We start from the raw sequence: 20,258 nt of genomic DNA on the forward strand, positions 1-20,258 counted from the left end.
AACAAGGAGCAGCTGTCGTTCTCTCCTTGTGTGTCTACATGTGGGCAGAAGATGAAATGGCCCAGAAGGTTGGCAGCTGTGGAACTTTCTAGTTTTCCCATGCATGGAGGCTTGCCAAGAGGAGAGGTGGGGTGGAAGCTTCTATGAACTGCCTTGGTACAGCAGCAAAGGTGACATTAAGTTGTCGATACTACAACATTCGGTAATAAGGAAAACCATTTTAATATGAAGCTGTTCAGATTTTCAAAGAGTAAATCTTTCAGACTTGGGAGGTTTTAGATGTTCTCTTAGAGCTCTGGAAGTTGATCTGTGGGGACTATCTCATATTTTCCCCATCCACTTTATTGTAGCAAACAGCACCCCCCTCTCATTTTGTGTAGGTCCAGGTGGGGCTGTGATCTGGTGCCCCAGGCCCTGGAAGAAGAGTTCCCATCCCCAGCAACAGTGCCTGCTCCAGGGGTGGCAGACATCCCGAGTGAGGCAAAGTGTGTTCTGCTTACAGAGCAGTGGCCACAGCAAAAGTAAGCCCCAAACCACAGGAGTTCACAAACAGGAATGTATTTCTAAGTCACATAAGTCCAACATGGCCTTCCATGTGGTTATTCAGGACCCAGGCCCCTTTTTTCTTGTGGTCTCTTCTCAGATCTTAGAGTCCTCTCCATTCAGCCAGCAAATGGGGAAAGAGGACAGAGAATCACTTCGGGGAGGTTTTTAATGGCCGAAGCCTGGGCTTCGCCGCGGCTCACTAGGCTAATCCTCCACCTTGCGGCGCCAGCACACCGGGTTCTAGCCCCGGTCGGGGTGCCGGATTCTGTCCCGGTTGCCCCTCTTCCAGGCCAGCTCTCTGCTGTGGCCCGGGAGTGCAGTGGAGGATGGCCCAAGTGCTTGGGCCCTGCCCCCCATGGGAGACCAGGATAAGTACCTGGCTCCTGCCATCGGATCAACGCGGTGTGCCGCCCGCAGCACGCTGGCCGCGGCGGCCATTGGAGGGTGAACCAACGGCAAAGGAAGACCTTTCTCTCTCTCTGTCTCTCTCACTGTCCACTCTGCCTGTCAAAAATAAAAATAAAAATAAAAATAAATACATAATGGGCGAAGCCTGGAAGTGGAACCTTTTACATCAGTTCACGTTCCAGCAGCCAAACTCAGTCTCATGGCCATTGTCAAGGCAAAGTAGGCCAGGAACGTCATCTCACTGTGAGTGCAGGAGAATGAAGAAGCGGGTTTGGTGAACACATAGCTAGCCTTTGCCACAAGGCCTTTCTCTGGAGTTGGGTATAAGTGTCAGGAGAACTAAACTGGGGTCAAGTCAGCCAGGGCACCAGCAGCTCTCCTCCCTAGCTGCAGAGAGCTGTGACCACCCTAAATGAATAATCACCACCACACAGAAGGAGATGGAGTTGAGAGACTGGGGTGGTGGGAAGGGCAGGGGAGACTACAAGAAAGAAGAGGAGGACGGATGGCATTGGCAGTAGACATAAACGTTTTTCATTACCAGTTATTGGAATTCTTGAGATTTCCCCTGAGTTGTTTCTATAAGATTCAGTGTTTTATTTTGAGATAGTGAGAAAAGGTGAGAAGGCTTTATGTTGCTCTTTGCAAGCATGTCTCAAAAAATAAAACATGGAGGTGGCAAGTAGTGTCAAATAGATAATTGTCACTATCACATTTTCACATTACTTTTCAAAGTGTTAGAGAATTGTGGTTGCTGTGGAAGAATTATAATTGGGTGATTCTGATGAGGATCTAAGTAGGAAGTAGGTTTAGGTTAATTTGCATCATCATTATCATTTGTGTGCAGTCATTAACTATGTGTCAACACATGCATGTTATGGCATGTTCCATGATCAGTCTGTCTTTAAGCAATCCTTTATTGTGGAATTAACACCCTATGGCCAAGTCTAACACAAATTACAGCTTTCTTATCAATGTGTGGAACTTGATTAGATCCTTATTCAAAGAAGTAAGTTGTGAGAATGGTATGTTGGAAGAGTTAGGAAGTATTAGGAAAATGTGAATATGGACAAGGTACCAGATGATATTAAAGAATTATTTTTAATTTTATTAGGATTGATAGTGGTAGTGTAGTCATATATGATAAATCTCTGTGTCCATATTGTGGTGCAGTGAGTCAGGTCACCAGCTATGACATTGGCTTCCCAAATGAACACCTGTTTGAGTCCCAGATGCTCCACTTCTGATTCAGCTCCCTTGCTAACGTGCCTGGGAAACAGCTTGAAGATGGCCCAAGTTCTTGGGAAACCCGAATGGAGTTCCAGGCTCCTGGCTTTGGTCTGGCCCAGCCCAGGGCCAATGCAGCCATTTGGGGAGTGGACAGCGGTTGAAAGAACTTGCTCTCTCCCTCTCTCCCTTTGTGTCTCCCTCTCTAACTCTGCCTTTCAAAAAAAATACTTTTTAGAAAAAAAAAGATGCATGAATTTTCCCCTTTATATAAATTTTTAAAGAGATCTGTTAGTGAAGTTCAGTGGTGATGTGTTATGATGTCTGAGATTTATATTACAATACTTCATGTATGGGGCCAGCCTTGTGACGTAGCAGCCTAAGCTACCACCCTCAACGCAAGTCCTTGCTGCTCCACTTCCAATCCAGCTCCCTGCTAAAGGCCCACGAAAATAGCAGAAGATGGCTCCAGTGCTTGGGCCGCTGCACCCATGTGTGGAGACCTGGAAAAAGCTCCTAGTTCCTGGCTTTGGCTTGACCCTGCCCTGGCCATTGCAGCCATCTGGGGAGTGAACCAGTGGATGGAAGCCCTTTCTCTCTCTCTCTCCCTCTCTCTAACTTTGCCTTTCAAGTAAATAAAATAGATCTTTAAAAAACTTCACATAAAAATATAGATAACACAATATGGCAAAATGTTAATAGCCCTTAAACCTTGGTGATTCATATGTGGGGGCTCCTTAACTGCTTCCCTCTACTTTTTGTGTATGTTTGAACAAGTCACAAAAAGCACAAATATGACCATCATCCCACGGTTCAATCCCATTAGCGCCCCCTAGTGGCTGCTGGTGTTGGGCTGAGTCTTGAGCATACACAACCCATCTACAGCCAGCCGCTCATCCAATGTGTGCTCACATGGAAGTTCTCAAACGTTTTGTTCTTTTGTTTGTTATTATTGAGCCTTTAGAAATATAACTGGAAACAGATGTTATTAATCCCTTTAACAGCCTGAATGCAGAACAATTTACAGACCCTAGTGGGCTGGGACTGGCTGTGGTAGGACAATTGCTATCTGAAGAGCTGGTGGGTGCTGTCCATTGTGCCTGGGGTGGACAGGGAAGGTTTGGCCAGCAGTTAAGACACCACTTGGGATGCCTGCATCCCATATTGGAGCGCCTGTGTTTGTGTCCTCTGGCTCTGGCTCCAGCTCCTGATTCTAGCTTCCTGCTACTGCAGACCCTGGGAGGCAGCAATTATGGCTCAAGTAATTGGGTTCCTGTCATCCATATGGAAGGCCCAGAATGAGTTCCTGAATCTTGCCTTTGGCCCCAGCACAGTCCTAACTGTTGCAGGCATTTGGGGAGTGAATCAGCAGATGAGAGCTTACTTGCTCTCTCTGCCTCACAAATGCTAAATAATTTTAAATGCAAGAGTATTTAAGTGCAAAGCAATTTTGAAATCCATGCGTAGTTTTTTCATGATACACATTTTCACGAAATGGCTTCAGTGACCTCTCAGTCCCATCAGGGGTGACAGACAAGGAGGACGGTAGTAGGCAGCCTCTTAGCCAGCTCCCCCACCCTCCCTCCGGGATGCCATGTTGCTCCGTTCCTCCAACACCTGGACTGACCCCCACCCAGTGCATCCAGCAAGCCTGTAAGCCCCTTTCCAGGTCCATACCAACCCGGTGGCCTGATTAGCAGTGGTTTCTGTTTGTTGCTTGTTTATGTCATTGTTCTTCTTGTTCCAATTAAATATACACAAACCAATGAAACTAAAGTGCAGAACTCCCATCAGACAACTTGCCACAAAAAAGTGAGCATAGCTTGGACCTACATCCAAAGTTTGGCAATGAAATGAACTCATGTCTTCGAATAAACCATGAGGATGTTTAAGGTGTATGTTTTTATTTAAGTGATTCTCAACTTCCACCAATTATGTTAACAAGTTAATCAGCTCCTCATCTTGATAGTGTCAGATAGGAGATTTCTACCATCCTATGACTCTCCATCCAGATTCAAGTGAAAATAATCCAAAACCAGATCATTATAAAAGAATTTTCCCCACTAAACATGGCTGGGAAATACATGGAGTTTCCCCGTTTTCCCTCTGGTGTTTTACATGGACTGCTATTAGGATCCCCTTGGAGGGTGGAGGACACTTTCCTGACCTGTCCTGACCTGTCCCCCTGCACCACAGAACATGTGGGAGGCCATCTGGCCATCCAGATCTACCCATGTTAGAAGATGGAAGGACGGGGACCAGCACTGTGGCACAGCAGGTAAAGCCGCAGCCTGCAGTGCTGGCATCCCACATGGGCGCCAGTTTGAGTCCCGGCTGCACCACTTCCAATCCAGCTCTCTGCTATGGCCTGGGACAGCAGAAGATGGCCCAGATCCTTGGGCCCCTGCACCTGCGTGGGAGACTCAAAGAAGCTCCTGGCTCCAGGCTTCGGACTGGCCCAGCTCTAGCAGTGGTGGTGGCCATCTGGGGAGCGAACCAGTGCATGGAGGACCTCTCTCTCTCTCTCTCTCTGCAACTCTACCTTTCAAATAAATAAATATTTAAAAAAAAAAAAAAGACAGCGAAGCTTGAGGGGCCTCTTCTAGAACACTTCACCCAGGTGCCCCAAGGTCAGTTAAAGGTTTGGGCATCATTTCCTGCAGAAAGCAAACAGCACATGTGACCAGAGAGAGAAGGAGCCCTGGGGCCACAGCAGCAGGGCTGAAGGCTCTGGGAGGAACTTCCTGGGATGGGTCAGCCAGCCCCTGTGATGACACTGTGGACGGGGCACTGAGCAAGCTACCTCCACCCCCAGCCACTCCTGGGAGAGCATCCCAGACCTCCACGCCAATGCCACGGTCAGAGAGGGATCAGATCACAGCCAGGACTCCAAGACCGGGTGAAGACTATCCCCACAGGAGCCACCTCACACTGCCTGGCTGCAGCTTAAGGCAGAAGGAGCCTCAGTTTCCTCATTTTCTAGGTGAACACAGCTGTGAGCCCTTTCATCTGCAGGCCCATGGGGCTGAGTCACCCGCAGAGAAGGGACACCATCCCTCGTCACTCCCCAGGGACATCCCTCAAGTTGGGGTGAGAACCCAGGGCTTGTCAAAGAAAGCAGCAACTCTTGCCCCTTCCAGATAGGAGCAGAAGGGGAGGGGCCGAGGGCCGGGTCTGCCTGCCAAGACCTTAAATCTCTATTGAGGCTGGAGGGGCTGCTCATCTGGGCAGGGGAGGGAGGGGCCCAGCGTCCAGAGAAAGAGAGTGGGGCGGGGCGGGGCTGTTCCATCTCATCGGTGGAGTCCCCTCTGTGGTCTCCCCGCCAGGGTAGAGGGTGGGGAGGCTCCAGGACTTGGGGACCCGGCCCGCAGCCCATCATGCCCTCCTGCAGGCGGCTCAGCTCCTGCGCAGGGGAGTGGCGGGGGTCAGTCGGTCTTGGGCGCCCGGAACTCCGGCAGGCTCCAGGTGCGGGGCGGCGGCGGCGCGTCGCGCTCCACGTCCTCGGAGATGGTGCGGATGTCGCTGGCGAAGGGGGCGATGCGCGCGCGGGTCTTAAAGGTGGCCAGGCTGCCGCGGGGCCGCAGGCTCCACTGGCGCGTCAGCTTGTGGGTCTCCTCCTCCTGCTTCATCCTCTCCAGGACCTCCTGCAGCACCGCGCGGAAGAGCCGGGACACCTCCTGCACCTCCGGCTCCTGCTCGGCCAGCAGCTGCCGGAACCTGCGCGGGCGGGGAGGGCGCTGTGGAGCCGCAGGGGCCTCCCGGGCATCCCCCGCCCTGCCCCGCCCCCTCGGTGCCATCGCGTCAGTCACCCGCCTGGCTTCTGCTGCCGCCCACCGCCGACCGTGAGATCAAATCCCAGCTCCGCCTTCTGGCTTCCATGGGCCTCAGCTTCCTCGTCTGTAAGCTGGAGCCACAGCTACCTTTTTGCGAGGTCTAATGCACTCGCTTAAGCAGAATTCCTGATGCTTCCCTGAGGCCGTGGGGGCGGTGCTCTGCCTGGCAGCCTTCCAGATCCCGGACAGGCCTTCTGGCTACCCTCCCCCACCCTCCCCTCTCCGCCCACTGGCCCTTTCCTGTCCTTCTGCAGCTTTGTCACCTCCTGGGTGAGGGTGATGTTTGGCCCTGCAGAATGGTTCCCTTTCTGGCCGGGAAGACTCAGTGTGGTCTCCCCGTTCCCGGGTTTTCCTGGGTGCCCCCAGGCTGTTTCCCCTTCCTAGAATGTCTGTGCTGGGGGCTCAGAGATTATCTGGCCTGTTTGAGACAGCATGGCAGAAAGTGTGCCCCGACGGTTACAGCCTGTGCCCAGCCTGCCCACCCACTTAGCAGGCCTGGTTGGCCACTGAGACTGCTGCCCCAGCGCCCTAGGACCCCACCCCAGGCTGCCTGCCGGGATTCTGGGAGGTTTCCATGGAACACAGAAACATGGGGGAGAGTACGATTCTCAGACAAAGTGGCGGCAAGAAGATCAAAAGCCTAAAGCAGCTCGGATGGGGCTGAAGAAGGGCAGGGGCCGTCAGGGGAGGTTCAAGGAGAAAGGCGCTCGATGCAGGATGGGCACAGGCTGTGGCTAAGGGGTGGGTGGGGCAAGGTTTGGGGAGACCAACAGGATGGGCGTTTTAGTGCTCTCTCATGCACTGGAGCCCCTTACAGAGAGGGGTGCACATAAAGAACCTGAGCAGGTTGGGAATTATTCTTGCCAGTTGGACTGGGTGCCTCCTTGATTTCAGCACCGATCCAAGTGCGACAGGGCCCCAGGGGCCACAGCTCCAGTAAGGTCAAGTTCAAGAGCCCAGCTGTGCCCCAGGTGTAAATGCTCAGTGCCTTGGGGCTTGGAACCGTCCACACGCACACCTCCAGCAGGTGAGTGTGAAACAAGAAAACTAAACCGATCTTGGAGGGACCGTCTGGGAAAACCTCTCTAAGAAGGTAATGTTGAGGATGACCCGGAGGAGAAGCCACCATGTTAACCAACACCCAGAGTGGGGCGCTGTGGCGCAGAGGGTTAAGCTGCTGCCTGCAATGGGTTGGACTCCCGGCTGATCTGTCTCCAATCCAGCATTTCTGCTACTGTGCCTGGGAAGGCAACAGATGATGGCCCAAGTACTTGGGCCTCTGCCACCCACAGGGAAGACCAGATAGAGTTGCTGGTCCCTGGCTTCAGCCTGTTGCAACCATCTGGGGAGTAAACCAGCAGATGGAAGATTTGTGTGTGTGTGTGTGTGTATGTCCTGTAGATCTGTCTTTCAAATAAATAAATCTTTTATTTAAAATTCCAGGGTAAGAACAACCTGTGTAGGGAGAATGAACAACAAGGAGTTCTCTGGCACCAAAAACTCGCCAGGCATAGTGGGCTGAGCCTGTGCCTGCAATGCTGGCTTCCCATATGGGTGCTGGTTCGAGTCCCCGCAGCTCCTCTTCTGATCCAGCTCTGTGCTATGGCCTGGGAAAGCAGCAGAAGATGCTCCAAGCCCTGGGTCCCTGCATCCACATGGGAGACCTAGAAGAAGCTCCTGGCTCCAGATTGGCGCAGCTCCGGTGGCTGCAACCATTTGGGGAGTGAACCAGCGGATGGAAGACCTCTCTCTCTCCCTCTCTATGTAACTCTACCTTTTAATAAATAAACAGGCGCCGGTGCCGCGGCTCACTAGGCTAATCCTCTGTCTTGCGGCGCCGGCACACCGGGTTCTAGTCCCGGTCGGGGCGCCGGATTCTGTCCCGGTTGCCCCTCTTCCAGGCCAGCTCTCTGCTGTGGCCAGGGAGTGTAGTGGAGGATGGCCCAGGTGCTTGGGCCCTGCACCCCATGGGAGACCAGGAAAAGCACCTGGCTCCTGGCTCCTGCCATCGGATCAGCGCGGTGCGCCGGCCGCAGCGCGCCGGCCACGGCGGCCATTGGAGGGTGAACCAACGGCAAAGGAAGACCTTTCTCTCTGTCTCTCTCTCTCACTGTCCACTCTGCCTGTTAAAATAAATAAATAAATAAATAAATAAATAAATAAATAAACCAACTAACTTGCTTCCTGGCGCCGCCTCCAGCCTCCCTCTGAACCGCAGTCCTGGATCCGCAGTCACTTTCAGATTCCTCCACTGCCTTGCACCTCCCAAGCCCCTGGCTCCAGCTGCCCTCGAAGCGGCCCCGCGGCTCACCTGAGGATGGCAGGCCCGCAGTAGGACGGGTGGATCTTGGCACAGACGTCCTCCAGCTGCAGCCGCTCGCCGGGGCTGAGGTCGTAGGAGGGCCGCGGCGCGCTGGCCAGCCAGCTGTAGTCCACGCCCGTGCAGATCTTGCGCTCCGCGTGGCTGCGCTCACGCTGCTGCCTCTCGGCCTCGCGCATCTGCCCCGCCAGCTCCATCATGAGCGTCTCCAGCACCATCTCCGCCGGACTCCGGGCCGACAGCCGGGGCGGGGCCTCGCTCCACCGCAGCCACGCGAGGAGAGACATGGCTCCCGGGGCCTGCCGAGACAGGGCAGGGGATCAACCGGGAGGAAGCGAGCTGGGGTCCCGCTGGGGCGGCCTCGGGCAGGTCGTGGAACCTCTCTTAGTGATCGTGTCTAATTCTGTAAGACAGCACAGGGCTGTGGTAAGAAGCCGCAGGACTGAACTTGGTACGCTACAAGTACTGTGCCAAAGCAAAGAAAAAATATGCCGCAAGGAGCCTTAAAGCATCCAGGTGATGGAGCGGGGAGGAGTTGCTTCCCACGAAGGACAAGCAAAGCAGGAAGCGTGCACAGCCCTGTGATTTGGGGGTACACACACACATACCAGCCGCTCACATCCACGGCTCTAAGTACTTGTTGAAGGGGGCAGGGAGGGTTGTGTAAGCACCAGGAACTTCCAGTCAGGGCAGCGCACCTGCGTGCAGCGGCCCCTGCTGTGAGGAAAGGGGTGGGTGACTGGATCTCAAACCCTCAGTCCCCATGGGGAGGGCAGTAAGTGACCCCTGGTGTGGGTGTGTCTCTTATCCCCAGACTCCTTGCCAGGAAGTGAGGTGAGGCCAGGAGGTAGCCCCCAGGGCAGCCCAGAGGCCTCATCACCCACCTCGCCCCCATGTCAGAGGGCAGGTGTACCAGCTGTGGGCCCCAAGGTCCCCCAAGCAGGGGGGAGGTCTCATGTAAGGGGAGCGTCCTGAATTGTCTTCCCCTCCCCCACTCCTGCCAGGGCCCAGGGCTCTGACAGACACCAGGCTTCTGCTGGAGCTATTTCTGTCCCTGGTGCCAGCTGCTCCCCAGGCCGCTCTCAGGCAGGGCTGATTAAGTTCTTAAGGGCAAAGGCAGGGGGAGCCATAGAGAGAGGGAGGAGGTTGGGAGGGGAAGGCACCAAGAGGCAAGCGGGCAGACAGGAGGTAGCTCAGCCCATGGAGCTGGACCTGACCCTCAGGGAAGACCAGGAAGTGACCTGAAGCCAGGGTATGCCGTGAGACACCAGTGAGAGTGACTTTCTGGGGCTGCCACCATGTCGGTTGTGCCTCTCCCTTGCTCTGTACGACCCCTGAGGCACAGCCAGTGTCCTCCGTGGGAGCCCCGAGGCCCCTCACCCTCGGGCTTAGCACCCTACCTGTCACAGCTCCATGGCGTCCTCACAGCCTCTCACCAAGTGCACCTGCTTCCCACCTGGTTAGGGGCACTTACAGTCGACCTCGAAGGCACAGGACATGGATTGTATTTTTGTTTTAAAGAATTAAGACAGTTGGAGATGGGGCTGGCACTGTGGCATAGCAGGTAAAGCCTCCACCTGCAGCGCCAGCATCCCATATGAGCGCCGGTTCATGTCCAGGCTGCTCCTCTTCCGATCCAGTTCCCTGCTAATGGCCTGGAAAAGCAGTGGAAGATGGCCCAAGTGCTTGGGCCCCTGCACCCACATGGGAGACCTGGAAAAAGCTCACAGCTTCTGGCTTCGGATTAGCTCAGCTCCGGCCATTGCAACCATCGGGGGAGTGAACCAGTGGATGGAAGTCGTTTGCCTCTGATTCTCCCTCTCTCTCTGTAACTCTGCCTCTCAAATAAATAAATAAAATTTTTAAAAGACAGTTGAAGAAATTTGAACATGAGCTGGGTGTTAGGAAATGATTGATGATTTTCTTAGGTAGAAAGATGGCTTTGGTTTAGGGGAGTACTGGCCAATAGCCCAATCTTAGGACAGGGCTGAGGTGCTCAGGGAAATCACAAACACACACACACACACACACACACCCCTAGAAAGAGGGCACAGCTTCGGGTGTGCGTCGCACCTTTCTCCAATATTTCCACACATTTGCTCGTAGTCGTCATTTAAAAGTTGGAAAAGATCTAGCTCAGAACTCACTGTTGCAGGAAGCTCTCCCAGTTCATTCTGTCTGGTGGACTTGCTTTGTTCCTTGGGACCTCCACCCTCAGACTATATTCTACTGATTTATGCGGCTGTGGCCTTTCCCGTCAACAGGTGCAGAGACGCGACCATGAGCAGTGGGGCGCGCTGGGCCAGCCTGGGGCCTTAACCCCAGGCCTGAGTTCTCATCCCCTCACTCACCAGAGACTCAGAAAACAAGGGCAGGAGGGTGGGAGGTGCCTGCAAGGTCCCTGCCGCTGTGCTAGGTGCTGAGGCTCCCTCAGGGGATTGAAGAGAAGGAACAAAACACACAGCCAGGCTCCCAGTGCCGCGGCCGTCGGGGACAGCCAGTGGGGTTCATCGGCCTACCCCACAGCATGAGACTCAAGTGAGAGCAGGTACCTGAAAGCATCCGGTGAGCTACAAAACCCTGTGCGATGACACGGGGTGCAGTGCCTGGGACATAGTCCGTGAATTCTCCAGCTGTGCCCCGGAGCTGGCAAAGTCCAGTGCCAACACGTAGCGGGAAGAGGTGAGAGGCAGCCAGGACCCTGTGGGCCTCTGCGAGAACCTTGCAGACCTGTCTGGGAGCGGGGGCGGGGACAGAGGGCTGCCCCACTCCACCTGCCTTTCCTTCCTGCCTCCCATGGCCCGTCCCCACCCTTACTCCCACTCACCACCTCCGCTCCCTTTGACCTCAGATGCATGCTCGTGTCTGACTGCGCCCCCTTCTGGCGCACCCCCTTGGGTCACTCCTCAGCGCAGGTGCAGCAGGCTGGTGCTGGGGCAACAGTTTTGGCAGAGAAAACACAAATCCAGTGCACCCTTCCCCTCCCTGCTATTTGTCGCATGTGTCCAAGCCACCATCTCAGCTCTGAGCCTCAGTTTCCCCTCCTCAGTTTCCCCTCATGGCAATTGTTACATCTGCGGTGAGATTTTATTGTCTTACATGTTGATGGAGAGCCACAACCATTACCAGATTAAAAAAAAAAATCTCAACAGAGCTGGGTTTCTTTGTATCCAGTGAACTTAACTGTGTGTTTTTAGAAGGGGTCTCTGAGAAGGGGTTCAGGATTCACAAGCTCCCAAGGGGATTGGAGCCCAAAAGGGGAAGGACGCCCCTGGCCTGGTGCAAGCTTGACCCCGACCTCTGTCCTGGCCTCCCTCAACCCCGGCTTCTGGTCCTGGCCTGGGGAGAGCCGGATCCCCCTGTTCCAAGAGGGTGTTCAAGTTCACCCAGGGAGCAGGAAGAGGCCATCTCTCCCCTTGGTGCCGCTCAGCCAGCCAGGCCCTCTCTCTTGTTCTTGAAGCTGCTGGCTCCTCTGCCCTTTCCCCTCCCCCCCCCCCCGAGCCTTCCCCTCAGCTATTTTTTATCATCCCTGAGGACAATGTCCTTTGCACCACCCCTGGGTGACGCCACTGCCAGCTGTGGCTCCTTAGACACCCAGGAAGCCGTGCCCATGTCTCCAGGCAGTCAGGGACAGGCAGGCACCAGGGAGGTCTCAGTGGTGGGAATAAAGGGGGAGGGGTGCGGTTGCCACTGGAGTCAGAAGCAAGGCTTTGGCCCCCACAGAGGGAGCGAGAGCATCAGCGCCTCTAACGAGGACCCAGGCCCTGCACCAGCACCAGCGAACCACTGAGGGACGTGCGGTCCCCGATCCGGGGACACTGAAGTCTCCGTACAAAGGGAGCCGTGCCCAGGGGACCCGGCCTGACTCCTCCTCCCCCAGAGCTCAGCTCTAACAGCCAAGCTGGGCTCCCCCAGGCCTGGCAAGGGGCTGCCCCTAGTGCCCCACAAGGCTCATGGGCACATCCACGCCTGCCCCCGGCTTCACTGGGCTGGTGGGCTCACTCTGCCAAAGCTGGATCCTCGGCCTGGGGAGGAACCTCACAACAGGCATTCCCTGTCTGTCTGATCTTTTTCCAGGTGCTGTGTTTGCCAAGGCCCAAGGCCAACTCCACAGGTTGCAAATTGGCCTTTTTTCTCTTTGGCATCATAGAAAACTGTGACCGACAAGCCTGGTCTGATGCAGCCACAGGGCTGACACTTGGTCCTTTGGCTGCTTCACACCCCTGCTCATCCCCCAAGACCCACCTCAAGGGCTCACGCCTCCCTGCAGCTGCCCCATATGGCCTCCCACTGGCCCCCACTGGAGTGGCACCCATCTCTGCAGTCACCGAGGCCAGCATAGCATCTACATCAAGCAGGTTTCTCATGCAGCGCTGTGTTTGTTTCCCCCCGCCTCCCCTTCCCCTGCCAGGCCATAGACTGCACAAGTGGCTCCTGAGTAATGGATGGGAGGATGGATGGATGGATGGATGGAAGGATGGATGGATGGATGGATGGGAGGATGAATGGATGGGAGGATGGATGGATGGGAGGATGGATGGGAGGATGGATGGATGGGAGGATGGGAGGATGGATGGGAGGATGGATGGGAGGATGGGAGGATGGAAGGATGGGAGGATGGAAGGATGGGAGGATGGATGAGAGGATGGATGGATGGGAGGATGGGAAGATGGATGGATGGGAGGATGGATGGGAGGATGGATGGATGGATGGATGGGAGGATGGATGGGAGGATGGATGGGAGGATGGATGGATGGGAGGATGGAAGGATGGATGGAAGGATGGCAGTCAGTCCTCCTCATTGTGAGGCAAGAGTGAAACCAGGAGGGGCCAGTGCTCAGGTCCCATTGACCACAGTTGGAGGGGGCTGGTCCCCAAGAAACCCTACCCCTTTCCCATGGTCACAGCCCACACTTCCTGTCCTACCCTAACCTTCTCCCTGGACGTCCTGTCCCAGCTGTGCTCCAGGTAGACTGGGGCCTCACAGTCTACCCTGTGATCAAGGGGACGGAGGCCCCATGTCACCGCATGTCTTGGTCGCTGCCGTAGCCCAGACCTGACCCTGTGCCTTGTACCCAGAGCTGCTGTATTCTCGGACTGATGGCAGAACCTCAGCTTTGGGCCTCCCTTTTCTTCCTTCTTCCTGCAGAAGAGCCAGTGCTGGAGCTGGGTTCCCCTGAGCGCCTTGCTGGTCCCAAACGGCCAGAAGCTTTGGCCTCTCAGGAGCCCATGAGCAAGGAGCGGGCCATCGTGCCAAGGCTCTTGTGGAGCTGATGAGACCAGAAGGGGCCTCCCTGTGCCAAGGGGGCCCTGGACCCAGAGCACTCGCCAGGCTCTGGGTCTGCCACCACCCCGCCCCCAGCCACCCATCCCAGCTCCAGGCCAGGAGCAGGGCTGGCCCAGCGCAGCCTGGGGTCCTGGAGAGACACCCCTCTTACCCTCTTAGCTGGCTTTCTGGAGTCAGCCCCTGCCGAGGTGTGCGGTGGCCGCAGTGGGCGGAGAGCGCCTGGATCTTTCCCAGGAAAAGCAGAAGGTCCTGTAGGCTCTGAGGGCCAGGGCAGGAGGGAGACTACATCCTGCTGGGCTCCTCGCCTCCACTTCTGCCGCCACCTGCTGCCGCCACGGGCTTCTTCCTCCCTCTGCCTCGGAGAAGTTTCTTGGAGAGAAAATAGCGCTGAGGGGAGAAGGGACAGAGCCTGAGCTGCTGTTTGTGGAGTCTCTGTGTGTGTGTGTGTGCGCACGCGTGTGTGTGGCCCCAGGGGAGGCTCCTGAGCCGTGGTTGCTGGGCGACCCACCTAATCCTCTTTCCCAGAGCTGCCTGATCTGTGGACCCAGGTGTGGCGAGTGCACTGTGTCCAGATGGCACTCTGGGCCTCCCCCCGCCACCAGCGCCCATGCTCTGCAGAGCCTCCACGCACCTGCTGTGGGCAGATGCTGCCAGCTACAGGGTGGGCGGTTCCTGGGGGAGGGCCCCCCTTCCCACCTCCTCCCACAGATCAGACAGGTGAATCTGGGTGCTGAGGGCGGGGGCCAGGGAAGAAACGTCACCCCCTCTGCACTGCCACATCCCTAGATGCCCTCCTCTCACTCCATTTAGAAGCGTTCCTCCTGACTTTCAGGAGCAGGAGCGAGGTTTAGGAAATAAGCCAGGGGAAGGGGAGCAGAAGACTCCAGACCCCCACTTGCCTAGTGGTTGAGGAGGAAAAGCAGATGGAACCAGCTGCCGACCAAGCACAAAGCAGGCGTCACCTGGGGAGCAGGTGCAAGGCAGGCAGGCAGCCTGAGTTGCCTGGTCTCATCAGCCAGAGCTTAATTTCTTCTTGGCTGTGCTTTCTGCTTTATTTTCAGTACAATCAAAACGTTTGTGTCCAAAAGTCACCCCACCACCACCCGGGACCTGGTCCAGCATCACCTAAGGTCCCTATAATGAAGCTCCGTGCCCATTACAGCACCCCATAGCTGTGGGGCAGCAGGCATCTGTTTCGGTGCCCACTGGTGTCTGTTAGGCACAGGATGCCCGTGGGTGGCCCGCAGCCAGAAGGGCCTGCACGGGACAGAGTGTCCTGAGAGCAGAGAGAAGCAGGAGGCCCAGATGGGCCCATGGGACACTGGAGGACAGGTTGCTTCTTGGCTAGCCCCAGGCAACTCAAAGTCGACACTTCGGGGCTAGGCGTTTGGTGTGGCAGTTAAGACCCTGCCTGGGACACTCGCATCCCGTATAACAGAGACTGGGTTTCAGCCCCAGATCCCCCAGTTCCAGCTTCCTGCAGCAGGTGATGACTCATGTGGTTGGGTTCTTGCCACCTGTGTGTTCTGGGCTCGTGGCTTCAGCCTGGCCCAGGCTTGACTGAAGCTACAGGGGTTTGGAGAGTGAGCCAGTGGATGAGAGCTCTCTCTCCCTCCTTCCTTTTTCCCTCCCTCCCTCCTCTCCATCTCCCTGTCCCTCATCCTCTCTATTTCCTGCTCCCCCACTCCCTATCTCTCTCTGCCTTTCCTTTGTTTTCTTTATTTTTTTCTTTATTTTATTTATTTTTTTGACCGGCAGAGTGGACACAGAGAGGGAGAGACAGAGAGAAAGGTCTTCCTTTTGCCATTGGTTCACCCTCCAATGGCCGCCGTGGCTGGCGCACCGCACTGATCCGAAGGCAGGAGTCAGGTGCTTCTCCTGGTCTCCCATGGGGTGCAGGGCCCAAGCACTTGGGCCATCCTCCACTGCACTCCTGGGCCATAGCAGAGAGCTGGCCTGGAAGAGGGGCAACCAGGACAGAATCTGGCGCCCCGACCGGGACTAGAACCTGGTGTGCCGGCACCGCTAGGCGGAGGATTAGCCTGTTGAGCCGTGGCACCGGCCTTCTCTCTGCCTTTCAAAGAAATAAAATAAATTCAGAAACAGCTGCCAGAGCCAGGCTCCGAGTATGGCCACATGCCTGGGCAGCGGCGTCCAACAGGGACATCCTTCCCAGGTCCTCTCACAACTGGGGGCCTGGTGAGGGTGGGGTGTGGGGGAGGGGAGGTGGGCCACCCAGAGGGCCGGCTTACAGACAGCTCCCCCTGCCGCTGTTCCCCTTTGCTGAGGGGCTGCTCTCGGGGGTCGGGGAGGCATGATTACAGAGGTTCCTGTGTCCCCGAGTCCCTCTGGGGCAGCCCCGTAGCACGTACCCTCTCCCTCTCTAGGAGGTCCAAGAGCGAATGTTTACTGGGTCAAAGCTCCCGGAGCTGGGCCTGGCCTCTTCTGCCCCAACTCAAGCAGAACTGGTGAGAAGGGGCGGCCGGGGCCCTTGCTGCATTCCCAGGGGGTCAGAGCTCCTCCCCACAGTCCCTTCCTGTCACAGATGTGCCCTCGTCCCAGGGGCATTGTCTCACACCTCTGCATGGGGTGCCTCCCAGCTGGGGCCAAGTGTAACCCCCGTGAGAACGCCCCTGTGACTTTCCTTCGGACCTCCCTGCTCTCCCTCCTCCCCACCCTTCCTTCTGCACATGAACTTGGTCCTCATTACTCATGGAACTATTTGCAAATTTGCCTACTCACCAGAATGTACCGTGACCTCAGGATGAGTGGCACTTTGGTGATGGCAAAAACTTCGCCTCACCTGGTGAACATGTTCCCAGCTGAGCCGGACAGCGTGAAGTCCTGCCTTCTCACGTCGGCTCTCACACTCTAAGCAACCGTCCTTCCCACAACCTGTCTAGTGCCACGTTTTGCTTGTACCTTTGTGTTTTCTGTTGCTGATTTGGCTGCTTAAAATGGCCCCGGCATAGCGCCATTGTGTCTAGTGATCACAGGAAGGCTGTGACAAGGCTGGAGCTCTGGCGCAGTGGGGTAAGCCGCCACCCGCAACACCTGCACCCTGTATTGGAGCATTGGTTCGAGTCCTGGCTGCTCCGCTTCTGATCCAGCTCCCTGCTAATGCGCCTGGGAGAGCAGCGGAGGATGGCCTAAATAGTTGGGCCCTGTCATGCACATGGGAGACCCAAAATGGAGTTCTAGGTTCCTCTCTTTGGCCTGGCCCAGACCTGGCTGTTGCCGCCATCTGGGGAATGAACCAGCAGATGGAAGATCTCTCTCATGCTCTCTCTCTCTCTCTTCTTCTGCTTTTCAAATAAATAATAATAATAACAAAAGAAAGCCAGGCTGAGCCTTGCAGAGAAAGATGCAGCACATTGCGGCTGAGTTACACGGGCCAGGAGACCACTGCTAATGAATCAACCACACACAGTGACTGAGGGGCCTGACACAGAAGCACACGGAGCACACGGCTGCATGCGGCTCAGCCGATGGCCGATGAAGGCCATGGCAGAGGCTGGCAGGAACCAGACCCCGTCTGTCCCGGCCCTCTCACAGTGCTCACTCAGTGCTCGCGGCAGCTGCACCCGGCACCACCCCATGCATAGCAAGAACGGCTGTGCAGCGCCGGTTCCCGAACCCGCGATTCAGCATCCCTGAACAGGAAGGAGCTCCTCCAGGGCAAGGAGCCCGAGCCCGAGCCCCAGCACAGGTGAAAGCCAAGTTCACGTGCCTGCGTTGGGCCCATGATTTAGAGATGACAGCCAGAGAGCCTGGGCTTGGTCCCTGCTCTCGGAGCCTGCCGGAGTCCTGCCAGCCAAGTTGTCACAAACTCCAGTCCCGCGGACCACAGAAGGCGGGGAGGAGAGGGCTGCCGGGTGCTGAGGTCAGGGGATGCACACCGCAGGGCACGTGAGGGGGTGGCAGTCCACATCCTGCTCCAGGCAGTGCTGCCCTAGACAGGCCGGGGACCCTCTTCTGCTCAGCCTGGAAATGCTCCCCGGAGGAGAGAGGATAACGGGCGCACAGAGGGAAGAGGGAGCCAGGCATGCGCAGGAGAGACCAGAAGACCTGAAGGCGCACAAGCCAAACAGGAGCCCTTTGGGAAGGCACCGACGACGTGAGTCCCCTGGGGTCCAGGGAGGGAGAAAAGACGCACACGTCAGAGGTGGGACCTGTGGGAGGAGCTGAGTCACTCGCAGACCAGAAGGCTCCGGGCCGCCGCCCGAGTCCCTTGTCCGTGGCTGGGATGGAGCCCCTGAGAGTGGGCGATGGTTTACTTTGGCTCCTGGTGCTGGAAGCCGAAGTCCAGGAGAAGACAGCCTGTCTGGAGGCGGCTGGCCCTGCCGCACAGCAACCACCACTGTCCCCAGGCCAGTCCCAGGAGAGGCGGCACTCACTCACAGGGACACGGACCCACCTGTAGCGGCTCTGCCCCCACCACCAGGAACCTCTAGGGCTGGGAAGCAGGGTCCCAGTGTGTGTGGAGAGACACACCCAAACCACAGCACCTGGGGTTTCTGTTTTGTTTGTTTGTTTGTTTTTTAAGATTTATTTATTTACTGTCGATTTGAAAGAGCATCAGAGAGAGAGACAGAGATCTTCCATCTGCTGGTTCAATCCTCAAATGGCTTCAACAGCCAGGCCATGCCAGGCTGAAGCCAGGAGCCCAGAGTCCATCCAGGTCTCCCATGTGGGTGCAGGGACCCAAGCATTCGGGCTGGGCTCAGGAGGTGGTGATGCTGACACGGGCCACGGTGGTGGGGCTCTCAGTTGCCCTGTACTCGTGGGGTCCCTGCTGTAGCCATCTGGCCCCTCCCAGCCACCGCTGCATTTTATATAGAGGTCACACCAAGGGCAGGAGTGCGGTGCTCTGATGCAGTCCTTCCTGGGAGTCAGAGTGGACGCCTCGCAGTGGGGTGGGCGCCAGAAAGGCCAAGAAGGAAGGCTTTCCCGGAAGTGTCCTCATAGCCTCGTCAAAGGCTGGAATTCTACTCCCCACCCCACCCCAGCCCAAGTGCCCTGCTTCTCCCTCGCCACACCCACCCCTCCCAGGCACAGACTTTGTCCCAACCAAGGGTGCAGGGGAGCAGGCAGGGCCCCTCTGTCCTCTGAAAGCTCCCTGCTGGGTGCAGCTGGGTTGGGGTGGCAGAGATGCGCCCGGCGGGCAGCCCGGGCCTCCAGGCTCTCACCCTGTCACCACACCCGCACCCTCCGTGCTGAGAATCCGAGAACCACGAAGCAACGAGGGGCCTGGGTGCCCCTTACTCCCACACCTGCTGGGGTCCGAGTTCAGGAATGGCTAGCTACTTTCTCTGAGAGCACAGCGAGAGTGAGGCGGCCGGGGAATAACCTGTGCTCTTGTTCTCCGAACCACTGCTCCGCCCACGGCTGCCTTTCTGGCATCAACAAATCAGAGCCCCAGGGCACATGCACCCCAAGTCTCAATCATCAGCACCCAAACACCTCATTTTCTGTGTGTGACAAGGAGGGGGTGAGGAGGAGAGTCGTGTGTGTCAGTGTGCATGTGTTGGATAGAATTCTGTTATTTTCTCCTGCCATAGTCCTGGAAGTCTGCTCAAAAGAGGAGGCACTTCAGCCATCTTCCTAAATGGCAGACATTCCTGGTGAGCTGAACGAGGACAGACCGGGGGTTGGGTGAAGGGGACACTGGACTTGAGATGTGGGGTTGGCGAAGGCAGTGCCTCTGCGCCACAGCCAGGCTGCGCACCTGCACGTGGAAGACCGGCCATGGGCAGAAGGCAGCAGCAGGCTCTTGGGGGTTCCTTTCACCAGCACCGCTGGCCCTTTTCCCAGAAGATAAAGCAAGGCTCTTCACCTTCCCCCCGCCTGCCACAGACTCCGGCATGGAAGAAGAGAGGACAGGGCCATTGAGGCAGCCACAAGCAGGGCAGAGAAGGCGGCGGGCCGGCGTGGAGGTGGCAGCACACTGTCCTTGGGGCAAGAGGCCCCTCTCACCTCCAGGCAAAAGCTAAGCTGTGTGAGAGCCGCCACTGTCTGGAATTTCAGGCAACCTCATGGAGAGGAAAGAGAAAATGAAACAAGATTCAGAAATCTGTCCACATGAAAGTATTCGAACTGTCCAACAGCAGCTGATATATGTATTATACATAATTAATTTACATATTATATAATATATGTTATTTATTTTATCTGAAAGGCAGAGTGACAGAAAGGGAGAGAGAGAGAGAGATCTTCCATCTGCTGGTTCATCCCCTAAATCCCTGCAACAGCCAGTAGTGGGCCAAACAAGGAGCCAGGCCCTCCATCTGGGTCTCCTACATGGGTGAGGAGCACACGAGCCATCTGCTGCTGCCTTCTCAGGCACACTAGGAGGAAGCTGGATTGAAGTGGAGCAGTGGGGCTGGTGCTGTGGCGTAGCAGGTAAAGCCACCGCCTGTGGTGCTGGCATCCCATATGGGCGCCAGTTCAGGTCCCGGATGCTCCACTTCCAAACCAGCTCTCTGCTAGGGCCTGGGATAGCAGTAGAAGATGGCCCAAGTCCTTGGTACCCTGCACCTGTGTGGGAGACCCAGAAGAAGCTCCTGGTTCCTGGCTTCAGATCGGCACAGCTCTGGCCACTGCGGCCAATTGGGGAGTGAACCAGTGGATGGAAGAC

The 20,258-nt window shown here is 56.4% G+C and overlaps 1 protein-coding gene across 2 annotated transcripts; it reads right to left on the bottom strand.

Annotated features, from left to right (window-relative positions):
• Positions 1 to 5,466: 5,466 nt before the first annotated feature.
• On the bottom strand, positions 5,467 to 13,912 carry RD3 (RD3 regulator of GUCY2D). Of its 2 annotated transcripts, none has more exons than XM_070055251.1 (3): positions 13,773 to 13,912; positions 8,326 to 8,737; positions 5,467 to 5,898 (listed from the first exon to the last, which is right to left on the bottom strand). In XM_070055251.1, the coding sequence occupies exons 2-3, from the start codon at positions 8,619 to 8,621 to the stop codon at positions 5,607 to 5,609; spliced, it is 588 nt and encodes a 195-aa protein (XP_069911352.1). In that variant the 5' UTR covers positions 8,622 to 8,737; positions 13,773 to 13,912; the 3' UTR covers positions 5,467 to 5,606. The 2 variants fall into 2 exon arrangements, with proteins under 2 accessions (XP_069911352.1, XP_017203293.2); XM_017347804.3 differs by having other exon boundaries at positions 8,326 to 8,633; positions 13,773 to 13,905.
• Positions 13,913 to 20,258: the final 6,346 nt, after the last annotated feature.

Source organism: Oryctolagus cuniculus, chromosome 13 (genome assembly GCF_964237555.1).
Source record: "Oryctolagus cuniculus chromosome 13, mOryCun1.1, whole genome shotgun sequence".
Classification (NCBI taxonomy): domain Eukaryota; kingdom Metazoa; phylum Chordata; class Mammalia; order Lagomorpha; family Leporidae; genus Oryctolagus; species Oryctolagus cuniculus.